General features: G+C 54.1%; 1 protein-coding gene across 4 annotated transcripts in view; it reads left to right on the top strand.

The window, feature by feature from the left end:
• The first annotated feature begins 875 nt into the window (after window positions 1-875).
• Window positions 876-19,373, top strand: part of CORO7 (coronin 7) — a 54,677-nt gene continuing 36,179 nt past the window's right edge. For 3 of the 4 annotated variants that reach the window (XM_015239315.3, XM_072942589.1, XM_072942590.1), the window contains exons 1-6: window positions 876-1,039; window positions 3,392-3,488; window positions 4,284-4,358; window positions 7,837-7,907; window positions 8,343-8,526; window positions 11,163-11,239. In XM_015239315.3, the coding sequence (XP_015094801.1) occupies window positions 980-1,039; window positions 3,392-3,488; window positions 4,284-4,358; window positions 7,837-7,907; window positions 8,343-8,526; window positions 11,163-11,239 (564 nt within the window). In that variant the 5' untranslated portion in view covers window positions 876-979. Of the gene's footprint in view, window positions 1,040-3,322; window positions 3,489-4,283; window positions 4,359-7,836; window positions 7,908-8,342; window positions 8,527-11,162; window positions 11,240-19,373 lie in introns of those variants that run through there. The other variant, XM_072942591.1, reaches the window with a different exon arrangement.

Raw genomic sequence — 19,373 nt, 5'->3', positions numbered from 1 at the left:
TGCGACCAATCACTTTCATTCCTCAGGTCAAAGTCCCTTTTCCAGACACGCCTGAGCAGGTGTTCTGTCTGTTCTCAAGCAGAAAGCGTATTCTGGAATCACGGAGTCGATTTTCAAAGCAAAGAGAAAGGCTTGTGGAATGAATGGCCCCAGGTGCTGCTCTCTTTTTCTCCAGAGTTGTCCGGGGGCTAAGCAGGTTAGGCACATTTGCTATTTAAGGGATTCCCCTTTGCCCTTATCTTCTGCCCTTTCAGCTTATCTGTAATTGATTGATTTCCTTCTAGGAACTTGCCCCACCGCGCCCAAGGCCTGAAGCCAAGACTTAGTCAAATAAGGAACGCTGAGGGCCCCATCTCCCCTCCTACCGAGTCCACCTGACCTAAGCAGGGTGGGTGGGATGCGGAGTCTTTAGAGTAGGCCCCACGGCTAGGGATTTGCATCAGACTTGGGCTCCCCTCCGCTGCCACTATCTGTGTGACCCGGGCCAGCGGTGCCTCTCTCCCTGAGAGCATTCCCTGTGTCCGTATTGGAGCTAGTTCATTTCTGCTCTCTCTCCTCCCCGAGAAGGGCGTGTCCTGCAGACTGGATAGACTCCCAGGGCAAATCCCTGCACACAAAATCACAGCTGTTGCCCCTCGTCCCACACGCCTGGCCGGGCCGGGGGCGGGCAGCGCGCTGCACGTGACCTCCAGGCCGCCTCTGCCAGCCCGTCGGCATCGGGGCGTGGCCTCGTGGGGCGGCCGAGCGGCAATTGGCCAGGGGGCGTGGCCTACCGCGCGCGCGCGCGGAGGAAGAGGGGCTGGGGGCGTGACTCGACGGGCCGGAGCCGGCTGCGATTGGCCGGGGGTGCGCCGGGGCGTGGCTGCAGGCGGCGGGCCGCGGGTGGGGCCGGAGGCGGCGGGAGTCGCGGCTTCTCGCGGTGCACCTGAGAGCCGACGCCCGGGTCTTCGAAGCTGCGCCCGTCGCAGTCCTCGCCGCCATGAACCGCTTTAAGGTGTCCAAGTTCCGGCACACGGAGGCTCGGCCGTCCCGCCGAGAGGTGAGCCCGGCCACGGTCGCCCCTTGCCCGGCGGCCACCCCTCCCCTTCCTCTTGCCCCGAGCGGAGACCCCCGAGCCCGCCTGCCCCGGGGCGCCCCCTTCAGGATTGGGCCCGGCGTCTGGTTCGCCCCGCCGCCTCATGGTGGTAAGAGTCTGGCGCTCCCGGTACATTCTCTGGCCTCCGGATGAGCCCCGCGGTCCGCTGGCCCGGCCGCCTCGCCCTGGGACCCCCAAGGCGGCGCAAACCGCCTGACGGGGCCGAGGCCTGAGGCCTGCTAGGCTGCCTGCCTTCCAGGCTTCCGGTCGGCTTTGCCTGAGAGCCGGGACTCCTCCTCCCTGCCGCTCCGATCGCCCCTGCCCGGGGCTGGGGAATAAGAGAGATGTCCCTCTTTGCCCTGGCCTCAGCAAGTCCGGGTGTGTCAGCTGGAGTGGGAGAGCTTCTGGCCAAAGGCGCGCCCCTCCCTCGGGTTTCCGCCGGTGCTTCCTCTCGTGGCTGGCTCTAGTGCTTCTGTTACTCAGGGTGATGCTGCCAGAGGCTGATGGGGCCTGGGGAAGCCCGAGCAGGTGGAGCCCAGACGAAAGGCTGAACCAGGTGGTGGGGGGCTCCTCGGACCTCCGGAAGGGCAGCAGGCCTGATGAGGAATATGTTTCAGAACTGATGCCAGCTCTGGTCTGCAGGGAAAACATTATTTGTAAGGCCTGGGAGTGTCTTCCAATCATTGGGCCTAGAAAGTGACCTCTGGTGACCCCAATCAGGGGCCATCGCACATCAGGGCAGCCTGGAGCAGAAGCCAGGTTTTCATCCTCTAGATGTTATCTTCTGGGCACATCCCTGCTGGAGCCACAATGGTGAACAAGACAGCGTTTTTCCGTCCTCTGGTGCTTACAGTCTCATGAGGGAGACAGCCAGCAAGCAGACAGGCATGCAAGTGTAACACATATTTTAATAAGTGCACTGAAGAACACACTTAGGGGCCAGGATAAAGATGGAGATGGGCCTAGAGGTGAGGTTAATCTCACTAGGATGGTCCAGGAAGGCTACTGGGAGGAAGTGACATTTAAGCTGAGGTGGAAAGGGTGGGAAGCAGCCAGCCATGGGAAGAATAGGGTAGGAAAGAGCCTGGTGGAAGAAGGAAAGTGGCCCAGGCTGGATGGAGGGCAGTGACAGGGAAGCATGGTGTCAGATGAGTCCAGAGTGGTCCTGCAGAGCCTGAGGACCACAGGAAGAAGTTGGGTTTTATCCTCAGTGCAGTGCGGAACCACTGAAAGTTTGAAGGGGGTGTTGGTGGTGGAGAGGTTCTCACATTTGCATCAAGACTGTCTCTCTGAGTGCAGTAAGTACTGCTTGGAGGGGTCTGGAGTGTACTTGAGGGGCCCTGGGGCTTGTTCCTGGGTGGGCCGCAGTCCAGCAAGGTAAACAGGCATGGAGCTAGGGATTACAGGGATAACTTACAACAGTTTATGTTAGGGAGATGGGAGAACAGGTGATCTGTTCTCCTTTTCAGAGATATTTCCTGCCACTGTATTTGTACAGTAAACATGAATCTGGAGGGAAGAATAATGCAAGATGATAACGTTCTACCTGTGGTGGGTGAACATTGAAATAGAAACTTGGGTAGTGGGTGTGGTTTCCGGGGTGCTGTGGGTGAGTGGGCTGGGAAAGGTGGGCAGGGAGGAGTGTCAGACGGCAGGGAGGAGTGCTGCACGGTGCTCTGACGCCAACAGAAAACAGAAAACGTTGGGACCTTGCTGATCTCAGTTTCAGGAAAAGTGTTCCTCTGCTCCTCGTCATGTGGGGGTGTTAACATCACTGCCTTTTCATGGGATGTGTTGTTCACCCATCTATGGGACTTTGTGGAAAGGCCTTGATTTCCCCCTATCTGAGCTTGGATGTTTCTCCTGGGGCTTGGAGGAGACCCTATGCTTGGTGAAGGCAGGCCTTCAGCAATTCATTTGAGGAAGTCAAGTCTGTCTTCCTAGGTGTTTACTTCCTCCTTTTTCTGTTTCTCTTTCTCGCTTTTAATAGAATAATCACCCCTCCCCCTCCCCACCCCAACACACACACTGCCCAGTTAGCCTCTTGACTTTGTCCAGCCTGATCTTTCTGACGGCTTCCTCCCACTTATTGGAGAACTTACTTAATAAGCAAAATCGACCCCTTTATGACAGGTTATGGTTTTAAGGACGTTTTGCATTTTCTAAAGAACTGTGTGAGTGGGGTCAGGTTTGATCCAAAGAAATGCATCTCCAGTGGTGCAGCTTTATGGTGGAGTTCCCTGGATTATGCTCTATGCCCTACCCCTTGCTTTAGGCAGAGCCCCAACCAGCATGTTTACTGTTCTTTATTTTCAGGCCTGGATCAATGACATTCGAGCAGGAACTACCCCCTCCTGTGGGAACCATATCAAGTCCAGCTGCCGCTTGATTGCATTCATTTCTGACCGTCCAGGTAGGGAGGTGAACATGGATGTGGAGATTTGGACATTGTCACCCTAGGTCGAGTGGAGCAGACGGGCAGACTTGTTATAGGCCAGAAGCTTGGAGGGGCCTCTCTGGGTTCAGAGGTCAGCACCATAAAGGGGCTTAGACCTCCACAGACTGGTCAGCGTGCAGTGGGCAGGTCAACTTCACTGCGCGCATGGTATAAACCATGTTGGCTATGGTCTTTAGGCTTGGCCAGAAAGGTGGGGAGGGGGCTGTCACTTTTGTTTCCAGCTGTTCCCACATGCGCTCATCTGGGGGCAACTGTAGTCAGTAGGAACACAAAATCTCCTTGTGTTAGTTGGGACTCTTGGTTGCTAGTGATAACTCAGGCCTCACATTGACTTAAGCAAAAGGGGATACCTTTTTGACTTGTATAACTAAGAATGCCAGAGACTTCGGGCAGAGCTGTATTTTACTGTATCCTGACCTCTCTCCCTGTTCCTCTGCTCTGCTGCCTTTGGGCGATAGCTTCTTTCTCAGGTATAGCTAAGAAAAGTGGCAGCTAGTAGCCCCAAACTGTCCTCTTTTGACCCACAGGGCCATAAAGAGACAACCTTTGTCCTTAGTGTCTTTGCACAGTCAGTGTCACGGAAGGCTCTTGCATGATGCAGAACCTAACCTTGGGCCAATCGCTCTGTCCGGAGGGGTGTGGTCTTACGCTTGGTGGAGGCTGTGGGAAAGTCCAGTGCTAAGCTTTTGGGTCTTGTGGCCTCTGGAAACCCTGGGCAGTGGAGTCAGAGCCCCCGTGTTTGTTTGACAGGTGTGCTGGGCATTGTGCCTCTGGAAGGCCAGGAAGAGGACAAGAGACATGTGACCCACTTGGGCTGCCATTCAGGTGAGTGGGGACTGGAGGAAACCTGGAACTCTTCCCCTCCCTCCCTGGGGCCAGGATTCATTCTTATCTGGTCCTGCAGCTCTGTGGCTTCCCTGGTCCCTCCTACTATCCTCACTTCACCTCCTGACAGATGAGGTCCAGATTGGAAGGCTGGTTCCTGGTTGCGAATTCCAGCCTGGGCAGAGAGGAGGGAAGCTTGGTGCTCCAGGTGGTCAGGCCAGAAGGAAGGGGATATACATTGGCCAGGGCCAGGCTCCAGGCTCCCTCAGAGGACTCAGCTCTGTGTGGTTCTTAGCCCTGTCTGCTCGCCTGGAGCCCAGCAGACCACCTCTCACCGCCAGGCATCCTCCCCAGCCAGGCTGCTTAGGGCTGTCCAGGGAGGGGGCTGGTTGTGCTGTAGGGTCAGAGATGGGCCCTCACAAAGAGAGCTTTTGTTCACCACTGCAGCTGCTTCTGGGGGCGCCCAGTAGCCCTCCTGGCAGCCCGCCTGTTTGAGGGAACAGTTTGCTCTCCTTGGGCTGCAACAGTACCGGCCCGGCTGCCTCCTCTCTCCCTGTCCAGCTGCGGTGGCCGTGAGCCCAGACCCTCTGGCCTGCATTCCCGGCTGCCTTTTGGGCAGCCCTGGGTGAGGGAAAGGGGCTGATCCTTGGTCCCTGGTCTGGGTGTGCAGCCCAGTGTAGTGGTCCTGACGATGATGGTGGCGGTGAATAAAATGACCATAGTGAAGATTGATGGAGAGCTCCCTGGGTGCTAAGTGTGTTATCTGTGTTTTGTCATCTAGTCCTATTTTAAAACTTAAAACAACTTTATTGAGGTCTCATTTACATACTATGAACATTACTTGTTTGAAGTGAAGAATTTGATGATTTTTATTAAAGTTACTGGGCTGCGTATCCCACCCCACGGCGTTAGAACATTTCCATCATCCCGGGAAGACCCCTTGCGCCTCTTGGCAGTTAGTATATGTCTCCCTGAAGCCCTGCAGCCTCAGATGTCCGTTGATCTTCCAGCCTCTGCAGCGGGGGCTGAAGCTACCGTGTGGCCAAATCTGGCCCGCTGCCGGGCTTTGTAAATAGTTTTATTGGAACACAGCCACACCTCTTCATTGACTTACAGGCTGTGGCTGCTTTTTCCAACAACTGCTTTCCAACAGTTGAGGAGACAGAGACCGTATGTCCCTCAAAAACTAAAACATTTCCTACCTCACCCTTCACAGAAAACGTTTGCTCTATAGACTGGCCTTTTCTGGGCATAAACGGACTCATACCATACACGGTCTTTCTAATCTGGTCTCTTTCGTTTGCTGTAATGTTTTTGCGATCATTTGTGTCCTCCAACGGAGACAAAGTCTGCTTTCTCATCCATTCTCATACATTTTTGAAGTAGGTTTTTAAGTAACCCATTTTTCAGCTAAGGAAACTGAGGCTCAAAGAGATGAAGAACTTAGCAGTGTGGGCACTGCTGCTGGCAGAGCCAGAATCGGAACCCGGGTTAGGCACCATGCTGTTTGCTTCTTGTTGCTTATTTCTCCTGGGGATGCTGCCCATGTTGGTGTTACCTATAAGATGGTGAGCTCCCTGTTACTGGGGGGCTCCAACTAGAAGCTGGATCAAGCTTCTATCAGCGGACTGTAGCCTCACTGTGGCTATCTGGAGCCTCTCCTTGCAGGAGCAGCCTTGCCAGGAAGCTGCTCTAGGGGAAACTGAGCTCCAGCTCCTCAGAACCTGCTTTCCAGGCACCAGGCACCATTCTGCCCTCTTAGGTGCTGATGCGGGGGGAGACTGTGGTGGTCTGGGTTCTGGCTGCCGCCCCACCTTCAGGAGCACCTTCTGCCCCTTGGCTCAGGGCCAAGCAGCCCTTTGGTCCGTGGAAGCAGAGTGCTAGGAAGCATCTTGAGAGTGTTTCTGCACGTCTGGGCTGTGGGATGGTGGCGGGGGCCCTGCTCTGACTCGGGAAAGGCCACGTGTTGTGCTGAGGTTGTAGGTTCTGAAGCTGGACTGCCTGCCTGACCCTCAGCCTTGCCCCTTCTTAACTGTGCAGCTCTGGGAAAATTAATTAACCTCTCTGTCCTCGTGTCCTCATCCTTCAGTTGGGGATGATGCTACAGTGCCACCCTGATGTGTTGTTGTGAGCATTTGGTGAGATAAGTGCATGCGAAGGACACAGGCCTGCTGTCACCGCTGAGCACTCAGAGCATTCTCATTGATGCCAGGCTCTGTCCAGTGAGGAGCCTGCAGGGTGGGGTGTCAGGGGGTCTAGGCTGGGGCTGTCCCAAGGAGTGCTTGTCCCCGTCTACCCCTTCTCCTCTTTGTTTCCTCTGGCCCGGATGCCCAGGGTCCAGCTCTGGCCTGGGAGGAAAGTGTACCTTCTCGGCCCCACTGGGGAGGCAGGCAGTAAGATGGTGACGCAGGCCTAGCTGTCCTGCTCACATCCTCTGCTGCCCCTCACACCTGAACCCTGGCCTGGCCCTGCCCCCTGAAACCATCAGTCTCATTTCCCCTCTGGGCTCTGGCTCACTCTGTGTGCCCCACCTCCCATCCTGGTCCCCCAGAGCTGAGGAGTTCAGGTTGTTTGGTTGCAAAGAACTGAGACCAACTCTAGCTTGCTTAAGCTAAAAAGGGATTTATTGGGAGACTCTTGGGGAGCTTCCAGAACTGAAGGAGCAGCTGGACACACAGGCCTTAGACAGCTCCCTCCCAGCTGGCTGACCTCCACCCAGGCCAGTCCCTAAGGCACCCTGTCACTTGACCTTCCCATTCCTGGCTTAATTCCCTCAAGAGACAACCTGGCTGCCAGGCTTGGGTCAGGTGCACTCCTACAGATGGGCCAGCCTTGGCTCCTGGGGTTGTCAGGGGGCAGAGAACTCCTAGGTCAGGCATGTCACCCCAGCCCCCTGCCTGCCTGATGTCCTAACCTGTTCCACCCTCTGTATTCTGGGTCCATTGTGCCTCCTCCAGGAAGTCTATCCTGACCTCTAACCTTGGGGTCTCTCCTGCGTGCACAGCCCACCTCTTGCTGCATTTTCAGAGACGTGTGTGTCTTCCCTGTGGATGTGATGAGGGTCTGTTAGGGTTAGGTGGCCTCTAGTCTGTCCTGTTTGTGAATCCCCTGTGGGCCCAGACTGGGGTCCGGCGCTTGTGTTCATTCACCTGAGCTGGGTATTGGGTGAATGCAGGTACCTGGTGATCCGAGGAGCTTCCTGCCTATCCTGCCAACCTCCCGATGCTGGGCACTTGGCCACCCTGGGCCGCAGGGCTCTTGGGGATGCCTGTTGCAGGCAGAGGCCTGTAGCATTTGCCCGCAGTTTCCAGAGGTGTCCTCCTCTTGAGGACTTTCAGCCTGCCACCACGTGGGCAGAGGTGTCAGCTCAGAAACCCTGGGCTGTGATTCCCAGCCTTGGGAGAGGTCATTTTGAGCTGGAAGCAGGACATTCTGGCTGGTACCCATCCAGCCTGTGTCAGCTGTTTCTCTCCCACAGACGTGGTCACGGATGTGGACTTCTCTCCTTTTGATGACTTCCTCCTGGCCACAGCTTCAGCTGATAGGACGGTGAGTGGAGCAGCTGAAAGAGCAGTTTGAGGCCCCTCCCACCCCTCGTCGGGTGCCTCTGAGCCCCCAAGGCCCTGCTGGTTCCCATCCAGCCCCTACTGCTAGGTTCCTCAACCCTCGCCCGCTCCCGTGCACTCCTTTGCGCTTGCCCTGAGCCGTGGCCACAACCTGTGTTCTGCTGCTGCCTGAAGGTAGCAAGGCTAGGGTGATGGGGGAGGCTCAGAGGAGACGGAGTACAGCCCCTGGATTCCCCCCAACTCCTGTGTCTTTCTCTCAGCCTCTAACCACACCCTGTGACACTGAGCCCCTTCTCCTCCCTCCCCTGACACAGAGACCAGCCCCTTGCCCCTGGGGTTAGGGAGCTGCTGGCAAGGCTGGCTGGAGGCAGGGAGGCCCCTCCCAGCCCTGAGCTCACGGACTCGCTCTTTCCTGCAGGTGAAACTGTGGCGACTGCCAGCCCCTGGCCAGGCACTGCCCTTGGGGCCTGGGCTGTTGCTGGGCCCTGAGGACGCCCAGGTGGAGGTGCTGCAGTTCCACCCAACTGCGGATGGCGTCCTGGTGAGCGCAGCGGGCAGGGCCGTGAAGGTCTGGGATGCAGCCAAGCAGCAGCCCTTCACAGGTACAGGCCGCACTGACTGTCCCTGCTGGGCAGCCCCACCTGCACAGCACTTTGTTTCTTTGTTCGTGGTTTTGGTAAATACATACCAAAGTTTCACATGTACCTGATGTGCATTTATGTACTCATGTGTATATGTGTGTGTACGTACATATATGCACGTATACAGACATATATATATGTGCTTCTAACTTGCTGCAAATACCCCATCCCTCCCCACTTCCCATAGACATCTGTTTTCATCTCACTTAGCTGTTTTTTCAGCTTTTTCCTTCATATGTCCAAATAACTTTCTTATACTGTTATTTCTTGAATTGTGTGTCATTTCAGTTCTGAAAACACACTACTGACTTCTGCCCTCGTCTGCCCTGGGAGATGAGGATTTTGCTCTCTTCACCCCCCCCCATGGTGCTTCTCTCATTTTCCCCATATGCATCGTCCTGGTCTGTTCGGGCAGCTATAACAAAATCCCACAGACTGGCTTATGAACAACAGGCATTTATTTCTCACAGTTCTGAAGGCTGGACATCTAAGATCAAGCCACCAGCAGGTTCAGTGTCTAAAGAGGACTTGCTTCCTGGTTTGCCGTGTTCTCTGGGTGTCATCTCCTAGAGGCAGGGGCGAGGGAGCTCTCAGATGTCTCTTTTATAAGAGCACTAAACTCTCATGAGACTCCACCCTCGTGAGCTTATCACCTCGCAGAGGCCCTGCCTCTGGATTCCATCACATCCGGAATCAGGTTTCAACATGTGAATTTTGGGTAAAGGGAACACAAACATTCAGACCAGGCATAGCTGTTGATAACTTTGGGTCCGATTCCTCAGTATTTGAATGGTTGTGCCCCTGCGCTGTGACCCATAGTGGAGCTCGGCATCACCAAATCCTGTCTGCAGAATCCTCTGTGTCATACTCATCCCCTTTTAGGGTAAAGACGAGAGGAGAGTTGAAGGACGGACTTGCCCCACAGGGGTGTGCAGAGTGTCCAAGTGGACTAAGCCTTCCATAATGATGTCCCCATCTCTGGGGCTGGGACCAGGGGCCATCAGCCTAATGGGGTGTCTCAGGGATTACCCCCTGACAGCATCAATTACTCAGAAGTCAGCCAATGCCTACCATGGAGTTGTCTTGTGCCACAAAGGACGTGACATTCAAGGTGTAGGCCTCGTCCCCAAGGAGCTCCTGGTGTAGTAAAAAAGTCCAGGCCAACCTTTGAAGCAGAGGTGAAGGTCACCAGGCAGTGTGTCATCCAGGAGTCACCCCAGCTGTAACGGCCATCTCTCAAGCTTTCCTCATGTGCCTGGCACTGTGCTGAGGGCTTCACACTGGGAGTGTTGCCATTCCCATGTTTCAGATGTGGTTAAATAACTTGACCAAGGTCATAGTGCAAGCAGGTGACAGGACTGGGATTAACCTCTGGGAAGTAAACTTGGCATAGTAGTTACCTATTGCTGTAGAACAAATTACCCCAAAACCTAGAGACTTAAAACAACTATAAACATTTTCTCATTTCACAGTTTCTGATCGTCAGGGATTTGCGAGCAGCTTAGCTTGGTGGTTCTGGCTCAGGGTTGTAAGTTGAGGTTGCAAGTCAAGATGTCAGCTGGGGCTGCCATCATCTGAAGGCTTGATTGGGGCGGAAGGATCAGCTTCCAGGATGGTTCACTCACACAGTCCCAGCTGTGGACAGAAGGCCTCGGTTCTCCCCCATGGGCCTCTGGATGGGCTGCTCACTGCATGGCAGCCACTTCTGGTGCACAGTCCAAGAGAGAGCAAGGAGGAAGGCACATGCTCTCCATTAGAAGCAAGTCACTGGGTCCTACTTACACTCAGAAGGAAAGGAATTGAGCTCCACATTTTGAAGGGAGGATGTGTTAGTTTCCTAGAGCCACTGTAACAAAGTACCACAAATTGGGTGGCTTAAAATAACAGAAATTTGTTACCTCGCAATCCTGGAGATTGGAAGTCCAAAATGCAAGTGTCAGCAGGTTGATTCCTTCTGAGGCCGCGGGGGGCAGTCTGTCCAGGCCTCCTCCCAGCTTCTGTGCCTGCTGGTACTCCGTGGCTTGTGGATGGCTATCTTCTCTCTGTTCACCTCGTTTTCTCTCTGTGCATGTCTCTCTCTGTCTGATTTCCTTTTTCACAGGGATGCTAGTCATATTGGCTTAGGGTCCATTCTAGTGACATCAGCTTAACTCGATTATCTGCCAAGACTGTTTCCAAATAAAGTCCCGTTCACAGGTGCTGAGGGTGAGGGCTTCAGCATCTTTTGGAAGGGGACACGATTCAACCTCTAACAGGAAGGGTATCAAATAATTTGTGGACAGGTTTTAAAACTGTCACACTGGGGGAGGAACAGGGCCAGAGTGTGTGTGACATGTCCAGAGCAAGCCTGGGCGGGAAGAGAGGCGGGCCCAGGAGCTGGGATCCTTGGAAGGGAAGGGAGTGGAGGCGTGGCCTGAGAGGGCAGGGCTGAAGGCAGCAGCCCCGGGGTGCTGTGCAGTGCCTTCTGGGAGGAGCTGCTGCCCCTGCCCCTGCAATTACCCCCAAGCCAGGCCAACCTGCACCCGCTTCCCTGTTGTCCTCATGCTTGGGATGGGGGGGACCCTGAACCCCTCCTGACCTTGGCTGCTTCTCTGCAGAGCTGGTGACCCATGGGGACCTGGTGCAGGGTGCCGTCTGGAGCCGGGACGGAGCCCTGCTGGCCACGACATGCAAGGTAAGGGTGAGACTTGAGTAAGTGCCTGCAGGGGCCTGAGGCCATCATGTTGCAGAGCACATGTCCCGGGCTGTACCTGCCAGGCTCAGCAGTACTTAAGAGGCAGCAGAAAACCAAGGCCAGGGTAGGCGGTTGTGAGCCCCTCCCCCACCTCAGCTGCCCTCATACCTTCTAGCTCATACCTGTCTCTCAAAGCTCCCACTCCACCAGAGGAAGCCCCACACTGGCCCTCTGGGGCTCCCATCTCAGCCTCCCCTGGCTGCCTGGCTGCTCTGTCTGCCTGCCTATCTGTGAGGGTCGTGTTAGACAGCGTCCATATGCAGTGCACTTTGCCAGCCCCCACATCCAGTGAGCAGGCCTCAGGGTCCTCGATGATGCCAGGCCCCATGCCAGTGGGGGCGGCTGGTGTGGGTTCAGGGATCATATGGATAAAAGAATAATTGTGACCCATGACAGTGACCCAAGCTGTGGAAGAGGGACATGAGATGCTTTGAGTGGTTGGAGAGGCTAGGGGAGGCATGCTGGTGTCGGGCAGGGGCAGGGTGAGTGTGCTGGGTGGAAGGAGTTACAGCTGCAGATGGGGAATGAGAGGGTGCAGGGACTGGGTGCAGGGCTGGGCCGGGCTGGGGGCAGAGAGCAGAGCTGCATGCAGAGGGTCACGCTGATTACTGTAGAAGCAACAGGAAAGCACTGGGGTGTTTAAAGCCAGAGGTGGGTGGCCGTGGTGTCAGGTGAGCAGATCTGCATTTCGAGGCTCCCCAGCTGCAGTGTGGACAGAGCATTTTCTTGGTGGGGTGATGCGGCGGCCAAAAGTAAAGGAGGAACAACCTCTGAGAGAGAGAGGAGCCTCTCGGGCCAGGGGTGGTGCAGATGTGGGATGTGACAGATATGGGAGACAGGAGACAGGAGGAGAGAGCTGTGGGGTTGGCTGTGGGCTGGCTGTGTGGTTGGGGGTTGTGAGGCTGGCTCCTGGGTTATGGGCTGGAGGAGGGCCCTGCCACTGAGACAAGGACAAGACGGGGTGCTCCTGGTGTGGCTGGGGGCCGGTGGGATTGGAGGCACCTGGGACCTCTGAATGGAGGTGTCAGTTGAATCTGTGGACTGGGCTCTGCCCTGCGCTGAGGCTGGAAGGGTGGGCGTCGTCTGTGTGTATGTGGTACCTCTAGAGGGACGCTAGGGTCCCCATGGGGAGAGGAAGAAGTGAGAAGAGGTGGCCCAAGGAGCCGAGGAAGGATCAGAACCTGCAAGAGAGACAGAAGGAGCCTCCTGGTGGGAGGAAGGAAGCCAAGAAGGACCAGCTCTCTGTTTCCTGAGACCCAGGGCTTCCCCGGGAGGTGGCCAGGGGCACTGGGAACAGTGAGTGATACCTACGGATCTGGGGTCGTGGGCAACCTTTGGGACCTTTTGAGGTATGCTGCTGCCTGAAGCCGTATGTGAAGGAAGGCAGGAGGTGAGGAAAGATCTGGCAAGGAAGGGTTTATCTGGGAAGTGTGGCTGGCCAAGGGGATAGGGCGACAGGAGCTGGTTGTTGGGAGGCAGGGTTGGGGACTCCTCTGAAAGAGAAAATGTGGGATCTGCATACTCAGGAGGATCCCATTTCCAACTTTCCCTTCTTTTCTCTGCTTTCTTGGAAGCCCCATTTCCCAGTCTTTATCGACTTTTCCCCATTTGATTTATTAAACTGTAGGTCCAGACACTGGCCTGAGCTCCAGGGGTTGAGGGGTAAATATGACAGGGCTACTGTTTCTCCAAGACCCTAAGGAGCTGCTGCTTTAGGCCGAGGCAGTCACACCATGTGGTTTGCTTGCTCAAGTTAAATGCTGGTGAGCACTGTGTTTCCACGTGTGTATGTGAGACAGACAAACACAGAATGAGACAGAGGGAGGAAGGAAAAAGCTGGGAGGAGAGCGGATTGTCACAGCAGATTTTTTTCTTGTGATCACCCAAGTATAGTAGTTTGTGCTTGTTTTACAAATTTTGGAGAGCAGTTAAAAAGTAAAGAAGCAAAAAAAAAAAAGTAATCCTCTCAGGGACAGTACCTGTCACCATTTTGACATCGTTCTGTATTTTTCCTGTATGTGTTGAAATCATACTCTCTACGTTTTTTTTTTTCTCAGCATAATAAAATTGTCTCCAGTCCATCAAAAACTTAACAAATGTCACAGGAAATATTTTACCATGTAGATTTACAGTTTACTCATTGGAGCTCCTGCTTGCAGAAGTCTGGGTTGCTTCTACTTGGCATCACTGCGTGACAAGTTGTCAGGTTTGAATGCATTTGTATATAGGGGTTTTTCTCTACCTTTATATGATTTTCTTAGCCTAGAGCAGTGGAGGGCAAACTTTTTCTGTAAAGGGCCAGATAGTAAATACTTCGGGGTTTGCAGGCCAAGCTATCTCTGTCAGTATCACTTTGTAACAAAGAGGCAGCTGTGGACACTACATAAATGATGGGTGTGGCCATGTTCCAGGAAAACTGCATTTGTAGAACCAGGTGGTAGGTTGGATTTGGCCCGCTGGGCCTTACAGCTTGCCCACCCCGACCTAGATTCCTGCCAGGAATGTTGCTGGCTCTAGGCTGTGAAGAGTTTTAAGATGGATAACATTTTCACCAGCTGCTTCCCCCAGGAGTAACGCTGGCTGCCCTGGGGCTGTTCTGCAGGTGTTGTGGGCTCCAGCTTGGGTTTGGGAGGAGACGTGTGTCTGTGGGCTAGCAGTCCGGCCCTCTGAGCCTGGAGAATGGATGGAGCAGAGACGCTTGTCCCACAGCTGAGCCCACAAGGAGGTGTGCGGAAAGCACTAGCCCCTGAGGTCGGGCCGGGCTCTGGGCTGCCTGCTTTTCCTCCCGCCTCACAGCTCCAGTGGTGCCTCAAGGGAGCAGGGCTGCAGCCCTGTGGCAGCTGGGTGGCTTGACAGAAGGGTGGCAGAAAGATGCCTTGGTTTCTCCAGTGATGGAGCAGCCCTGGGGCAGACACGTGTGGTTTCCACACCCCGTGAATATTCTGTAGCTGCCGCACAGATCAGCTGCCTAGGGCATGGCCCTGGAGAGGGAGGAAGGAAGCTGTGGGGCCCAGGGCAAGCTGGGGCCACTTCTGTCAGAGCTCACCCAGGCTGCTCCACCAGCACTCCACCCTGGGCTGCGGTACCGTTGCCTAGACCACCCTTCCCCTGAGACCTGCAGCCCACAAGGCTGGTCTAGCCTGTGGCCTGGAGGGAGGTGACGCCACTGGGCCTTGTGTTCTCTGCCTCCTGTCCCCTCATCTCCAGTCCCTCGCACCCCCTCTCCAGCCCCAGGCAAGCTGTCGGAGGTGCAGATGTCTGAGGTTTGATGTGGGTCATTTCCTGTGGAGCAGCCAGAGGCACCACCCCTCCCCAGAGCTCACGGCCCAGCCGGAGCCCCTGGCGTGGTTGAATCTGGTTCTGACGGGGCTTCGAAGGGACAGATCAGGAGTTGGGCATGTCTCCTGGGGTCCTGCCATGTTCCATGTTCAGAGGCAGCCAGGTGAGGAGTGCGGGCTGGGGGGAGAGTGGGGTGGGCTGCGGCTGAGCATGAGGCCGCGTGAGGGGTTTGTTCTGAGGGCAGTGGGCACCCTGTGGCTAGGGTGACGGTGGGGAGCAGGCCGGCCTCCAGGAGATGGGGCAGTGCAGGCCTTAGTGATGGGACGTGGGCAGGGAGAAGTGACTTCCCAGGGAAGGCCTGGCAGAGCCTGGGAGGACCTAGAGAGCCCTGGAGACGGGGAGGAGGGCGTGGAGTCCAGAGATTGCATGCAGGGGGTTTGTGGAGGTGCATAGGAACTGTCCTGTTGAGGCAAGGGGGCTGGGCACTGTCCCCACACAGACCAGTCCCTGGACATGCATGTGGCCGTGAGCAGCAGTGCCAGGAGGGGTGGGACCAGCTGTGAGCCCTGAGCACCCAGGGACGGAGGGTCTCACCACAAACCCCGCACCTGCTGCAGTCCCTGCAGTGCTGCTGGGACTGCTTGCTCCTTTTCGTAAGTTCACCCTGGGAACAGCTTTCCCAGGGTCTGGCTGGAATCTTGCAAGAGGAAAGGTAGGAGGAGGAGACCCCTCATGACACTGGTCTCATCCTCTCCCTCCCCACCACCCATGCTGAGCTCTGGAACTCTTGACTGGCCCCTCCTGGTCACTGAGGGGGGATTCACTGGTGTGGGAGTCTAGCCCCTTCTCCCCAGGGGTCTGAGCTCTACTTACCATCAAAACTGGGCCTGGTGCAGGGCAGGTGGAGAATGAGCACCCCATCCCATCGCATCCTGCTATCTCCTCTGGTGTGGTGACTCTGTGCCTGCTGCTGTCTTGGGAAGAAGACTTGGTGGAACAGGCTACAACTCAGAGCCCAGTGAGACTCTCCTGTCCCCTCTCCCCTCAGCGTAAAGTTGCAGGGATAAAGTGCACAGGTTTCTCAAGTGGGTCACTGGAGTCCTGCCATGTTAAGCTTCCCCAGTTCCTGGACCTCATTGCTCTACCTGTGAGGACACAGCACCTTGTGATGCTGTTGATCTGGGTGCAGCATCGCGGAGGAGGATGCTGTCCTCTCAGGCCATCCCCTGTGAGGAGTGCTGGGTGTCACCACGGTCCTGTATCCAGTGCCCCCTCCTTGGCTGTAAAGGGAGCCTAGGGGTCCTGAATGTGTGCATCAAAAGCTGGAAAACCTTGGGGAGTGATGGAGGGGTTGCATGTCAGGTGGAGGTGCCCATGGGCTTGTTCTGAATGCATGGGGGGAGCCGGTGAGTGGGCCAACTCTCAGCAGGAGGGAGACTGATCCCCTCCCAGGCCAGGCTCTGGGTTTGTTCACGGGACTGCCTGATTTGGGCGGGATGCGGGGAACACTCTGCTTCCATCAGAGCCTCCCTGGTCTCCACACCGTGCACCCCCCCAACCCCACGGGGAAGATCTCCCTGGCCACCTGGTTGGGACTCCCATCCTCCCATGGAGCAGTTCTGCCTCTGGGGCAGGGCCCAGGCCACCGAAGACCCTTCCTGCTCCCCTTCCAGCTCCTGCAGCCAAGGGAGGGGCAAGCGGCCGCTAGGGGGCGCGCCGGCCTCGTGGATGGCTAGGCTTGGCTGGCTGGGCCCCTACTCCACGTGGTGGGTTGTACCTGTGAGCTGAATGAGGATATTCTCCTCAGCAGCCCAGTGCCACCCCTGCTGCCTGGCCCTGCGGGCCCCACCAGTGCCATGCCAGCCTCCAGTGCCTCAAATGCTGAAATTCTGCGCTTGATGGCCCAGCTCCCTTTAGGGAGGTGCCCAGGTGCCAAGACTGTGACTCTGACCTGTGAGAAGTAGTGGGATTGGCATCCTGACCTAGACCATCTGGTCCCCACTGCTGGGAGTGGCCCTTGCTGCTAGGAGGCCTTCCCTCTTGCCCATCTTCTGTCCGGATCCTCTGTCTCCCACTGCATGCACCCCCCCTTCTGTCTGTCTCTTGCTGCCCTGTCTCTGTCCTCCATTTCTAGTTGTTCTTTCTCTGTCGCTTGCTGTCTTTTCTGTATCTACCTAGCTGTCGTCCCCTCTCTGTCCTCGCTCTCTGTCGTCTCTTGTTCTGTCTTTGTCTCAATCTCTCTCTGTCCCTCTCTGTTTTCCTCCATTCTCTCTATCTCTTACTGTTCTTTCTACCTGTCTCTGTCCTGAATCCTTCACTGTCCTTGTCTGTCTGATTTCTGTCTGTCTCTAAACAGCTTCTTCCTGAACCCGAGGCTATGGAGTGGACGGTGCTTCAGAGCTAATCCGTGGGCTGTGCCTGGAGCCCACCTGGCACATAGCAAGTCCTCAGTGAACTGCAGCTGGTCTGCATTTCCAGGGTGACCCTGGCATGAAGGGAGGCCTCTCCGGGCTGACCCCCCTCTCTTGTCTAGCTGTGCACTTGCCCACTGCCCCCCTCCACCCCATTCCCACCATTTGCCCTTGTCTTCCTTCCACATCACATCTCAACATCTTTGCTCATGCTATTTGTCCTCACTTAAATGCCTTTCCCTTCCCAGGGCAAGCTTGGCTTATCCTGGGCTTAACTCAGATCCACGTTCCTCTCTGAAGTTGCCTGTGACCACCTCTGGGTAACAGACACCAGCACTCGGTGCAGACGGTTTCTGCATCCCAAGCACCCAGGCAGGGTGGGCAGAAACATTGAGCAGATAGCGCTGAGTCTCCATACCCCCATCCCCGTTCCATCTGGCATCTGGGTGGGTTACATTTGTTACAGTTAAACCAACGTTGCTGCATTAACTGAAGCCCACAGTTTACATTAGGGTTCACTCTTGATGTGAGTTCTGTGGGTTCCCACAGATGCATGATTTCACGTATCCATCATTACAGCATCACACAGGATAGTTCCACCACCCTAAAAGTGCCCTGTGCTTCACCCGTTCATCCCTGCTTCTTCCCAAACCCTCAGCAACCACGGATCTTTTTGCTGTTTCTGTAAGATTTGCCTTTTCTCAAATGTCGACTGGAATGTCGTATAGTTGGAATCATATAATACGTAGCTTTTCCAGATTGGCTTCCTTCACTTAGTAACAGACATTTATGGGTCCTCTCTTTTTGTAGACTGATGAGTGTTTTTTTTTTAATTTGTGGTATAAAAACACGTATCACAAAATTTACCATCTTAACCATTTTAAGTACATAGTTCCAATATTAAGTATATTTGCATAGTGGTGAAACAGATCTGCGGAACTGAAACTATGCTCATTAAGCAACAACTTCCCTGGGCCCTCTCGCCCAGCCCCTGGTCATCATTCTCCTTTCCATATCTAGGAATTTGACTGCTGTAAATGCCTCATGTAAGTGAAATCGTACACTGCTTGTCCTTCTGTAACTGGCTCATTTCATTTGCATAATGTCCTCAAGGTTCATCCATGTTGTAGCATGTGACAGGATTTCCTTTTTCAGGCTGAATAGTATTTCACTGAATGTATACCATGTTTTTTTTAACCCATTCTGTCGGTGGACACTTGGGTGGCCTCTACCTCTTGGGCTATTGTGAATAATGCTGCTATGAACACGGGTGTTTAAATATTTGTGACCTTGTTTTCAATTCTTTTGGGTTTATACCCAGACGTGGAATTACTGGATCATATGGTAATTCTATTTTTAATTTTTTTGAGGAACTTCCAGTCTATTTTCCATAGCAGCGAAACCATTTTACATTCCCATCAGTAGTGCACAAGGTTTCCAACTTCACACATCCTCACCAACACTTACTTTCTGGGTTTTTTTGATAGCAGTCATCCTATTGAGTGTGAGGTGATATCTTACTGTGATTTTGATTTGCATTTCTCTGATGATTAGTGATAGTAAACATCTTTTCACATGCTTGTTGGCCATTTGTGTATCTTTTGAGAAACGTCTGTTCAAGTCTTTTGCTCATCTTAAAATTGAGTTATTTGATTTTGTTGTTGTTGTTGCTTAGTTATATGAGTTCTTTATAATGTTCTGGATGTCTACTTCTTATAAGATTGTTGATACGAAAATATTTTCTCATTCTATAGGTTGTCTTTTTACAATGTTGATTGTGTCCTGTGATGAACGAAAGTTAAGTTTTATGTAGTCTCATTTGCCTATTTTTGCTTTTGTTTGCTGTACTTTCAATGTTGCATCCAAGAAATCAGTAGCAAATACAGTGTCATGAAGTTTTTCCCCCTGTGTTTTCTTCTAGGAGTTTCATGGTTTGGGGTCCTTTTTATCACTGAATAATATTCCATTGTATGAGTTTGCCATCATGGCTGCTTCCGGTTCTGTGCAACTATGGTAAAACTACTATAAACATTTACGTGGATATAAATTTTTGACTCATATGGGTAAATAGTTGGCAGCGCAGTTGCTGGATCATATTGTAAAAGGATTTTTTTTGGTTTTGTAAGAAGCTACCAGACTGTCTTCCAAAGTGGCCTTACCATTTGCATTCCCACCAGCAATGGTTGAGAGTTCCTGTTGCCCTACACCCTCACCAGCATTTGTCAGTTCTTTTTAACGTGTCCATGTGTAGTGTGTAGTGGAGGCTCATTGCTGTTTTTGTTTACAGTTCTCTAATGGGATATGATGTTAAACATCTTTTCATGTGTTTGTTTTCCATCCATGTATCTTTTTTGGTGAGGTATCCATTCTGGTCTTTTGCCCAT

This window comes from Vicugna pacos, chromosome 18 (assembly GCF_048564905.1).
Source record: "Vicugna pacos chromosome 18, VicPac4, whole genome shotgun sequence".
Lineage (NCBI taxonomy): Eukaryota > Metazoa > Chordata > Mammalia > Artiodactyla > Camelidae > Vicugna > Vicugna pacos.
Note: the sequence above shows the minus strand (reverse complement) of the source record. Positions and strands in the feature narration are given on the sequence as shown.